Source organism: Schistocerca serialis, chromosome 2 (assembly GCF_023864345.2).
Source record: "Schistocerca serialis cubense isolate TAMUIC-IGC-003099 chromosome 2, iqSchSeri2.2, whole genome shotgun sequence".
NCBI lineage: Eukaryota > Metazoa > Arthropoda > Insecta > Orthoptera > Acrididae > Schistocerca > Schistocerca serialis.
In genome coordinates, this window is record NC_064639.1 from 1,020,627,575 (window position 1) to 1,020,639,975 (window position 12,401).

A 12,401-nucleotide genomic window follows, 5' to 3' on the forward strand; every position below is an offset into this window, starting at 1 on the left:
AGTTTCTCGCTGTTCTCATTTCGCCGGCCGGGGTGGCCGAGCGGTTCTAGCCATTTCAATCTGGAACCGCGCGACCGCTACGGTCGCAGGTTCGAATCCTGCCTCGGGCATGGATGTATGTGATGTCCTTAGGTTAGTTAGGTTTAAGTAGTTCTAGGTCTAGGGGACTGATGGCCCCAGATGATAAGTCCCATAGTGCTCAGAGACATTTGAACCATTTGTTCTCATTTCATCTACTTCTCATTACTTTCGTCTTTCGTCGAGTTTCTCTCAGTCAATGTGTACTCATTACACTCTTCACTCCATTCAGCAGGTCTCGTAGATGTTGATCACTTTCACTGAGAATAGCAATGTTATCAGCGAATCTTACCATTAATACTCCTTCACCTTGAATTGTAATTCCACTTTTGAACCTTTCTTTTATTTCCATCATTGCTTCTTTAATGTATGCATCGAAGAGCAGGAGGGAAAGACTACTCCCTGTCTTACACCCTTTTTAATCAGACCTTTTCGTTCGTGGTCGTCCACTCTTATTATTCGCTATTGGCTCTTGTACATATTGTATATTACCCTTCACTCCCTATAGCTTTCCCCCAAGTTTACTCCTGATTTCGAACGTCATGCACCATTTGATATTATCAAACGCTTTTTCCAGGTCGGCGAATCCTATGAACGTGTCTTGATTTTTCTTTAGTTTTGCTTCCATTTTCAACCACAGCGTCAGAAATTCCTCTCTGCTGCCTTTACCTTTTCTAAGCCAAACTGATCATCATTTATCACATTTTCTTTTCCATTCTTGTTATTCTTGTAAGCAACCTGGATGCATGAGCTGTTAAGCTGATTGTGCGGTAGCTCTCGCACCTGTCAGCGGTTTTACTGACTGTGAATTTGCGACTGGGGTAGTTATATGCAAACGTGGTGAACAGTTACATCGCGGTCGGAAATTGTCACGAAGAGTGGGTGTATAACCTACTGAAACGAGAGCTAGACGTGTACGTGCTAGACCTGTAGATTATCACCAACAATTACGTCTATTCAGGCAGTCGCCTGTTAAACGCCAGTGCGGTTGACTTTGCAGCGTAACCGAGAATAGGCTTCACAAGCATAATTCGTCGTGTAAATGCGACAAACGGAGTTGCCGTAGTAGCTTTGTCTGCAACATTGCGAGCTGCCGCCGTCGTCTCAAAACGCCGTTACGCCTCTGCAAAAAACAAATGTTTTAGCTGCATTTCCGTGCGCTCTCTCCAGTTAGAGGTTAACAGAATTCAGCAGTTCAGGTTGTAAACTGTTTGTTTCATCATGGAACGACTTTTTTCTTTTTATTATCTTAATTTTTATTCCAAAAATGACGTTGCGTGAAGTGAACTATTGACTTTCAATGTATCTTTGTTGACCTACCATTAGTTATGACTATATTTCTTTTGAGATTTTGAACATGGCTGCTCCTGAGCAAGTGTGCATACAAGAGCTTCAGTGCTTTAGAAATAACAGCCAACCAGTCCCAAAGTACAGGTTTAATTAATCTTGACTATGGTTTCGACGGTTTCAAGACCGTATTATTATCTGTAGTCTTTGTGGGAGTCGTTTACGCTAGCATACGTCATCCACTCAACCATAAGTTAAATAAGTTATGTAAAATTAGTAGCCGTCCATTGGCATAAACAAAGCGCGTACTTATTTCACTAGTCACAGAGAGACACAATAAACTTATCATTAATTATGGTGGGTGATTATGTGATTATGTAATAAACATTCAGGGATGGTGGAGAAGGGTAAATGTACTGATTTGACATAACAGGCCCTCGCCCTGAAACGCCCCAGTCGAAAGTTATTAGCGAAAATCGCTATTAACCTGTGTCGGTTACATATTCTGGTACGATTGTTGCTAAGTTTGTAGTGTACGCAACTTTCAGACATGGTCGCATTGACGAAAACAAGAAAAAAACAGCTGATGAACTTGGGTTTGAAAATGCGGGCCTTAACAGCCATGAGAACTTCTTCATCTTCGAAAATGTGAAACACGTCTCTTCCTCCGAAAGCTACTTGGTTTTCATATTGTTGGAGGAGGTTGTGTGGACCAAAACAAGAAGAAAAATCCAGTCTATATAGGCTCTAAAACGAATTCCATAAGAGCTACGAGCAGTAGAATTGATGTGTTTCACAATACCGAAGATGAATATTTTCTGGTAGCTCTTAAGGTATGTAGATTAAGAGCCTATGTTTACCAGACATCTTTTCCTTGTTTTACTCCATTCCACAATCTCTGAAAGTTACTTATCCTGCAATGTTAGACGGCCGAGGTGGCCGAGCGGCTCTAGGCGCTACTGTCTGGAACCGCCCGACCACTACGGTCGCAGGTTCGAATCCTGCCTCGGGCATGGATGTATGATGTCCTTAGGTTAGTTAGGTTTAAGTAGTTCTAAGTTCTAAGGGACTGATGACCACAGCAGTTATGTCCCAAAGTGCTCAGCGCCATTTGAACCAATTTACCTTTCTCAATCACCCCTGAAAATTCGTGACGTCATCACGCAATCATCCTGTATGTGTACTACAAGACGGTACCAATTATTTACGTTTGCCAAAGGCGTAATACTCTAATTACAATAGCAAAATTAAACATCTGCTGCCCTTTATTCTAATAAAACGTTCTCTCAAAAAGTTACTGTTTACGTTCTTTTCAACAGGGAATGGATCACAACGACTTCTAATCTTGCAATTACGTAACAGATGTTTGTGTTAGTGAGATCGCGATCAATTCACCAAGGTGAATTGAGTAGTTCGGCCAGTTATGTGGAACGTGAACAAAGTGGGCACTATCAGTATAGTTCGCCATGATCAAATCGTAAATGACAAACTTCAGGAAAGTGCCATCTCCATTATCTTGAAACCATGGGTTTTCATTTGCCACCGTTAAGGTTTTCTCTTTCCTACCGCTGTTGGGGGAAAAACAATGCCGCGGTGTGAAATGGAGTTGGCAACAACATGATAATGTGGGTCACAGCCACTATTACAGGTTGTGTATTATGACCTTTAAATTTTAAATCAGCATACCAGCCCACTACTCAGGTATCTGTTTGAACAAAGGTGAAATGTACAATATTTGACGATAAACAATTGTTCCCAAGGACATTTGTCATGAGGGTCTTAAATTTCCTTAGGCGTTCGGCTCATTTCTCTCTGCGTCTGAGAATGTCGGATGTCTCTGCGTTCTATAACCTTTAGTAGCATCGTACCGCCCTTTCGATGTGATTTTTCTCGTGTTACAAAATAATATCAAATGCAGCTACAGATGTGAACATAGAAAATATTCACCGTGAACCGGACGCTATCTGTAACACTTCAACATAATTGTACAGATCTCATTCAAACATAATGAGCGTGGAAGGTACTTATTACAAAGCTGAATCTACCTGTTGTAAAGCCGTTACATCAGTTTGTTCTTTCGACGTCACCTCATTGTAGACGCCTTTCTGTACCAGTAAAAGGAGACAATATATGTACGTATTGGCAGGTTCGGTGATTAATAAACAATTTATTCATAGTTTTGTTTTTACTTCTTAAGGAATTCTGTTTCATTCACTACACCCGCTCCCTTTGATGAACAGAATTTGAGTTCTTCCCTTCTTCCCCTCTCCTCCCCCTCACGCTTATCAGAGCAAATCCCTTCAGCCCATATAATATTGCATTGAAAATGGATAGGCACTAGCCTAAATATGGATTTGCAAAAAAGAAAAACAAAGATGACTGATTTACTGCACTCTATAATAGCAATGGCAAAACAGGCGTTTTATAAGTAAAGGAGAATCTTTTGCAGCGGTCTGGACAGAGAACTCAGAAAGAGACTCATAAAATGTCTTGTATCGAGTGTTCTTCTATATGGCGCTGAAACATGGACTATGAGGAAAAAAGACAGAGAAAGGCTGGAGGCTTTTGAGATCTGGACATGGCGGAAGATGGAATGAATAAAATGGATGGACAGAGTAAAAAATGAAGAAGTACTGAGAAGAGTGGGAGAGAGAAGGCAGTTACTAGATGTAATAAAGAGAAGAAAAAGAAATTGGATTGGGCATATATTAAGAGAGAATGACGGACTGATAAAAATAGTTTTAGAAGGTTATGTAGAAGGGAAAAGGAAGCGAGGAAGAAAGAGATTCCAGATACTGGATGGCATGATGGACGGTACAACATACAACAGCCTTAAGAAGGAAGCAATGGATCGCAGAAAATGGAGAGGCAAAGGACCCACTAATATAGCAGATAACTGATGATGATGATAATTTATAAATCAGATCACAGTCGCTGAGTGCACCCACGTTCCTAATGGAAGGTAACCTGACATATGTAATACTTATCTTTCCTTAAAGTGTGTATACATTTTTCTGGCAGACTCTCTATATTAGGGCTCTGAACAGCGTCAGATGCTTAGTGATCACTGTGAAGAACATGGAGGACCCGCGTATTCGTGTGAAAAATTCTGAACGTCGCAGAATTTGAAATTGGCTTCATTTTGTAGTTTCATTTGGCCTCCTGGTCGAATAGAGTAATAGATTAGTGGCGCATTTGCATGTGGCAATGGCCTCTTATTGGGCTTCGTGGGGACTCGAGCACGGGCATAGGACATCGTCACGATTCTGGTCTACCACATCTGACCAGCAGAGCGGAGGAATGCCATATCGTGCATCAAGCACGTCGCAAAATCTTCACATGTGTGCTTGCCGTCCGAGAACTAGAAACGGACGCCTTGCAACAATCTTTGTCATCCTGCACTACTGATCGGGGAATAGCACCATCCGGACTAAGAAATTACTGACACATGTTAGGCTGCTGTGGACACAAAAACGCTAATAGCTGTCCTCTTAGTGGTGCCATAAAAAGATAGCATGAACAGCTGATAGATGGGGTCGCATTGTGTTCAGTGGTGAATCGCAGTTTTGCGCTAGTCCAGATGACATCGGTAAGTGTGTTGGTGGGCTATGCAGAGGTCCTTTCGCTCTAACGTTTTCGAGAGGCACAGCGGTGTTATTCCTAGCGTTATGCAGTGGGAAGCCACCAGGTATATTTTCAAATCACGATTGATAGAGTTTGATGAAACTCTGACGCAAGGAAATGTAGAGTCATCTTGAGGCCCCAAGCGTTACCTCACATGCGACACTTTAATGGTACTCTTTTGCGAGAGAATAATGTTCGCCTGGACATGAAACGTCTCTATATGAACTGTCTGCATGATGTTGAGGTACTGCTCTGGCAAGCAATATACCTGCGCAGATAGACCATGTGTTGGACCAGCTCGGATGTCTGCTACTTTCCAGTGCCAGAATCCCGGATCCCAACGACCAGTTACAACAGCAGCCAGCAAGTTTGCTTCAGGAGAACATACAATGGCTTTATGACAGACATCCAAACAGAATAAGTGCATACGTCCAATCCATTTGGGTTACATACCCATACTGATAAGGGGGATCATACTACCAAGTTCCTGTAAATTTTCTTTGGTTTTGTAAGTACTCCAGTGACATCACATACCCTCTCAACCCCATAAATTTAATTTCGTTCCGTTCTCCCCTTTTGCATGATTCATCTTTTTTGCCAGGCACTGCAGCTGGACACTGTCGCTAATATACATTTTGTTCGTAAGTACAGATTTGGTATTGAGTTTTAAGTAAACGAAGAAAGAAACAATAATGGCATCAGATAATTATCCGGGTCCTAAATACACATCTAATTCCCAATCTCCTGGCATATCGATCTTCCCCTTTGACTGTAAAACTCTTAATATTTTGTCTCGGCCCACTGAAGACTGCAATTTAGGATTTGTATGTTTTATTCCCTGTATTTTCAGCTTAATATTCGTCGTTTCTAGGTTCCTGCTTGAATCAATATCTTATAAATAGGAGTTAATAGCGGACAACGACATCATATATTGCCTTCTTTTCAGTTATCTTTGCAGTTACTAGGATATTTTCGTAATTTCTTACGTGTTTGAGTGCTTACTATGAGCAAACTTTCATTTTAAAAACAGTGTAGTGTACAGTACTGCCGTTGCTATCGACCGTTGTCTCGACCCTCGTATCGTACAGGCTTTAGTTTGTTTTTGCTTGGATCAGCTGAGTTCAAAAAAATGGTTCAAATGGCTCTGAGGACTATGGGATTTAACTGCTGAGGTCATCAGTCTCCTAGAACTTAGAACTACTTAAACGTAACTAACCTAAGGACATCACACACAACCATGCCAGAGGCAGGCTTCGAACCTGCGACCGTAGCGGTCGCGCGGGTCCTGACTGTAGCGCCATGAACCGCTTGGCCACCCCGGCCGGCAGATCAGCTCAGTGTCGGTTGGACTGTCAGTAACAGAGCACCGTGAGTTCCTGCTGCTGACAAGGTGAGTACACCGTTTATCAGATATCTTTGCGAGTTTCAAACAGGAGCGAGTTCAGAAATGGTTAGGCACTGTGATTGCTGTGTACAGATGGGAGCTGTGTTGGTGACCCTTCGTGCACCGCTCCAGGCAGTGTTGGCTTCCTTCACACAGGTTGAGGCTGCTGACAAGGGAATCACTGTGTGGGGTCGGACGTGGGGATGCGATGGACGTCGAGCACGCCAAATGTGCTCCGATCGATCCACTGCTGTGGCCGCCCCAGGAACTGCCTGCAGTGAGGTTGACGCCTCACCTGCGGTCGAGTGGGAGATCATTCCAAAGTCTGGCAAGCAGCGAAAGACTTTCTGTGGATCCGATTGTGGGACCTCCCTGAATCTTTTGGCTGACGATGTCTCTGAGCCTGATGCTGTCGTCCACCCTGAACCAGAGGAAGCTTCTTGGTCCATAAGGTCTGGGCATTCACAGAGGGTGGGTTTGCTGGTAGTTCAGAGCTCCAGCGCTAGGCTGCATGGGGCCCTTAGGAACATGGCTGCCAAGGAGGGGAAGGAAGACAGTGTGGACTCCGTGTGCATACCGGGAGGGAGTCATTCCAGATGTGGAAAGGGTGCTTCCGGATGGCATGAAGAGTACTGGGTGCAGCCAAGAGATGGTGATGGCCTATGTCGGTACCAATGATGTGTGTCGCTTTGGATCGGATGAAATTCTCTCTGGTTTCGGGCAGCTAGCGGTAAAGACTGCCAATCTCGCTTCCGAGATTAAGGTGGAGCTCACCATCTGTAGCATCGTCGAAAGAACCGTCTGTGGTCCTTTGGTGCAGAGCCGAGTGGAAGGTCTGATTCAGAGGCTCAGGCGGTTCTGTGACCATGTGTGCTGCAGATTTCTTGACTTGCGCCATAGGGTGATGGGTTTCTGAGTTCCGCTTAATAGGTCAGGAGGCCACTACACACAGGAAGCGGCTACACGGGTGGCGGGGGCTCTGTAGAGGGGACTGGGTGGTTTTTTAGGTTAGACGGTCTCAGGAAACCACAGGAATGGCGTCCGTCTAAAAGGGGCAGGTAGAACACAGTAAGGTAGGTGTGGAAACAATCACTATTGTGGTTGTAAGTATTCGTAGATGTGTTGGAACGGAACCGGAACTCCAAGCACTAATGGAAATCACCGAAGCTCAAATAGTTATAGGTACAGAAAGCTGGCTAAAGTAGGAAATAAGTTCAGCTGATATATTTTCAAACGATCTAACGGTGTTAAGAAAGGATACATTAAATACATTTGGTGGTGGAGCATTTATTGCTGTCAGAAGTAGTTTGCCTTATTGTGAAATGGGTGGAGGTTATACTTGACAATCTGACTAAACTATTAATTTGATCGTTTTACCGACCACCCGACTAAGAAGAGATAGTTGCTGAACAGTTCAAAGAAAACTTGAGTCTTATTTCAAATAGGTACCCCACTCATACATTTATAGTCGGCGGCGACTTCAATCTACCCTCGATATGCTGGAAAATTATACGTTTAAAGCCGGCGGCAAGCATATAACGTCATCCGAAATTGTACTGAAGGCCTTGTCATAAAATTATTTTGAGGAATTACTTCAGGTGGCTATTCGAAGCGTAAATGGTTGCGAAAGCATACTTGACCTCTTAGCAACAAATAATCCTGGACAAATAGGGAGTACCATGACGAATACAGGGAATAGCGACCACGAGGAAGTTGCGGCTATACTGAATACCATAACACCCACAACCATCAAAAAGAAACCCAAAGTAGATCTATTTAAAAAAAAGCTGAAAAAATGCTCTTAACGCCTTTTTAAGAGACAGTCCCCACTCCTTGCGATCCGATCACGTAAGCGTAGGAAAGATGTGGAATGATTTCGAAGTTATACTATCGACGGCAATTGAGAGATATATAATACATAAATTAATAAGTTATGGTACTGATCCCCCATGGTACACAAAACGGGTGAGATCACTGTTGCAGAAGCAACGAAAGAAGTATAAAAAATTTAAAAAAATAAACGCAAAATCCCGAAGATTGGCAAAGTTTTGCTGAAGTTCGAAGTATAGTGCGTGCTTCAATGCGAGATGCTTTTAATAATTTCGACAACGAAACTCTATCTCGTAATCTGGCAGAAAACCCAAAGAGATTCTGGTCACATATAAAGCAGACCAGTGGCAAGACGCAATCAATACCTTCACTGCGCGATAACAACGGTGAAGTCACTGATGACAGTGCCACTAAAGCAGAGTTATTAAACATGGTTTTCCGAAACTCATTCACCCAAAGAAGACGAAGTAAATATTCCCGAATTCCAATCAAGAACAACTGCGAAGATGAGAAATATAGAAGCAGATATTCTCGGTGTCGCAAAGCAGCTTAAACCACTTAATAAAGGCCAGGCTTCCGGTCCAGATGGTATACCAGTCAGGTTCCCTCCAGAGTACGCAGATGCAATAACTCCATATTTAGCAATTATATAAAACAGCTCGCTCACAGAAGGTTCCGTACCTAACGACAGGAAAGTTGCTCGAGTCACACCAATATCCCCAAAGGGAAATAAGAATAGCCCGCTGAATTACAGGCCCATATCACCAACGTCGATTTGCGGTAGTGGTTTGGAAGATATACTGTATGCGAACATTATGAAGTACCTCGACGGAAACGATTTACTGACACATAGTCAGCACCGATTCAGAAAATACCGTTCTTGCGGAAGTGAACTATCTCTTGATGCTCATGAAGTAATGAGTTGCTATCGACAGGAGTTGTTAAATTGACTCCACAATTTTTGATTTTCAGAAGGCTTTCGACACCGTTCCTCATAAGCGTCTTCTAACCAAACTGTGTGCCTATGGAATATCGCCTCAGTTGTGCGACTGGATTCGTGATTTCCTGTCAGGAGGGTCACAGTTCGTAGTAATAAACGGAAAGTCATGGAATGAAACAGAAGTAATATTCGGCGTTCCCCAAGGAAGTGTCGTAGGCCCTCTATTGTTCCTGATCTATATTAACGACATAGGAGACAATCTGAGTAGCCGTCTTAGATTATTTGCAGATGAATTACCATCTTGTTAAGTCATCAGATGACCAAATCTAATTGCAAAATGACTTAGATAATTATCAATTGACCCTGAATAAAGTAAAGTGTGAAGTTATTTACATGAGTACTAAAAGAAATCCGCAAAATTTCTATTACGCGATAAGTCACACTAATCTGAAGGCTGTAAATTCAACTAAATACTTAGGGATTACAATTACAAATAACCTTAATTGGAATGATCACATAGATAATGTTGTGGGTAGAGCAAACCAAAGACTGCGATTCAAAGGCAGAACCCTTAGAAGGTGCAATAGTTCTACTAAAGAGAAAGCTTGCAATGCAATTCTCTATCAAATTGTGGAGTATTCCTGTGTGGTGTGGGATCCGTATTAGATGGGACTGACGGATGATATTGAAGAAGTTCCAAGAAGGGCGGATCGTTTTATATTATCGCAAAATAGGGGAGATAGGGCCACAGACATTATACGTGAATTGGAATGGCTGTCATTAAAATAAAGGCAGTTTTCGTTGCGACGGGATTGCGAAAACATTCTGTTGGCCCCCACCTACATAGGGATAAATGATCATCACGATAAAATAAGAGAAATCAGCATTCGCACAAAGAAAATTAAGTGCTCGTTTTTCCCGCACGCCGTCTAGCGGTTCTGGCGCTGCAGTCCGGAACCGCGGGACTGCTACGGTCGCAGGTTCGAATCCTCCCTCGGGCATGGGTGTGTGTGATGTCCTTAGGTTAGTTAGGTTTAATTAGTTCTAAGTTCTAGGCGACTGATGACCTCAGAAGTTAAGTCGCATAGTGCTCAGAGCCATTTGAACCATTTTCCCGCACGCCGTTCGTGAGTGGAACGATAGAGAGACAGCTTGAATGTGGTTCATTGAACCCTCTGCCAGGCACTTAATTGTGAATAGCAGAGTAATAACGTAAATGGAGAAGTTCCTTTTGGTCTTATCTTTCTGTAATGCGATTTTTGGAAAATTGTGTCTCCAAGAAGTAGTTGAAATTTATTCTCTGTTCAACTGTTTCTTTGCGTGGGCTATGTATGTCTGTTACTAATAAGTGAAACCTCTTTTACAAATTTGAGCAATATTATGCTTTTACCCGCACTTCTCAGCAGCTGAGCTACGAAAAGACTAAATGAGTATTCTAGGTCGATTCCTTAAAAGACGCCATAAAATGCACATATTGTCATAACAGTTTCGTGTAAGTGTTTACGCACACATATGACTACACGGTAAGGAAATGCGAAATGAAAGAGTAGCCCGAACTTATGGGGCAACTGTTTTGAGCTTAAGACGGAAGTAAATGGCACACAGTTAATCACAGAATGCAAATCAACATACTTGTCGTATTTGGGACAACATGAGCATATTGAAAGTTAGAGGCTGAAATGACTATACTATTGCAAACGTTGTGTCTTACCTGTCAGCTTCGTCCACAAGCCTTGCAACAAGGATGTCGGGGATATTCCCAATACCGTGGAGATAGAAAATTTCAGATACGTTAGTGGAGGAAGTTCGCCTGTTCGGCAGCACCAGTAAGCGGCGTTTTCCCCTCCGGATGGCCAGTTTGGACGCCTTGAGAAAGGAGTCCACAGCCGTGACGGCATCGCCGCAGCGAATCACGACCCCCTGGCAGTCCGCGTCCAGGGCGGACACCAGGAGCCGCTCAACTGAACCGTTGGTGGTGGCCAGTGAAATGCGCACAGTCGTGGCCCCAGAAGGAATGGCATCAAGAGCGGAATCTGGATGATCTGATAACAGTAATATACAATTATAGTTGCCAAAGTGTTGCCTGAAAACTTCGGACGCCATTTCACGTATCACGTCGTCAAAAGAGCTGCGAAGATCTTGCAGCAGTGCAATACGTCCTTCGCAATAAGCGGATTCAAATACTGCAATCAGCAACAGAATATACATTTCTTGTGGAAAATAAAGTCCCTCAGAATTTGCCCCTCAGAAATACTAATGATTTTTCGTCCCAATTTGAACCTTAGAACTGAATTGCAAGTACTACACAGCCTTCCCTAGCTGATACTTTCTCACACTTACCAGAACCTACCCCACTTAGTTGTTGCGTGTATGAGGTTGGCAATACTCTTCAGAAGAGAATTCATCGATGCACAACACTCTTTGTGCGGTGGAACCGCAGTGAAAAATTCAGTCGATAACTTACTTTGATACTCCCACCCACCATACAGTTTCCGTGTTACTCAAACAGAAATTCTGCCTCCCAGTTTTTGAAAGGTCTTTTGCACTCCTCATAAAAGGATCAAAAGTCTGCTACTGAAATATAAGTGGAGAAGTCGGTATGAAAATTGTCCAAAGTCAATTTAAAGCATTACCCACCGATACTTACCCGTACGTCCCATGGAACTGCTATATATTTCAAAACATTCCTGAATATTTGATCAAAGAAAGCTCGGTCGTTTAGGGGAAGTAATAACTTCAAACAGTCGTTACTGAGCTTCTTATCCAAGACCCAAATGATACAACTCCATCTCTCGTCGACCACATTTTCGATAGCTTTTCGTGGAGATCGTTCTTATGCACCCTCCTGGACGTGTTTATTATCGTCTTTTACACTGTTCTGATCAGCGGTTGGCAAGGCATTGGTAATCTCTCAATTCAGTGCGTGTTCACACACACCTCGTTTGTTTTAAGAGAAAAGAAAATCGTTATTATGTCAAAAAAAGTTAATTTTCAACCATTCGTTTAGTTGCTAACCTTCATTTTTCTTTAAAAATATCCGTCTTTGACCATTGAGTGGCGGAAATGAAACTAGCGGCAAGCTCAACATAAAAATTAGGGACCAATAAGTAGGAGAAGAGAAAGGATTCTGCTACACTGGTAGCAAAACAACACAAGACGTTCGAAGCAAGGAGGACATTAGAAGCAGATTAACACAAACAAAGAGGGCGTTCCCGTCAAGGATTAGTCTACTAGCATCAAACATCGACACTAGTATGA

General features: G+C 42.8%; 1 protein-coding gene across 1 annotated transcript in view; it reads right to left on the minus strand.

Moving 5' to 3' along the window:
* The window catches only part of LOC126456601 (glutamate receptor ionotropic, kainate 2-like), a 49,941-nt gene extending 38,695 nt beyond the window's left edge, over positions 1 to 11,246 (minus strand). The window contains exon 1 of the mRNA XM_050092346.1: positions 10,855 to 11,246. Coding sequence (XP_049948303.1) covers positions 10,855 to 11,246 — 392 coding nt within the window. The remainder of the gene's footprint in view (positions 1 to 10,854) is intronic.
* Between the last annotated feature and the right edge of the window lie 1,155 nt (positions 11,247 to 12,401).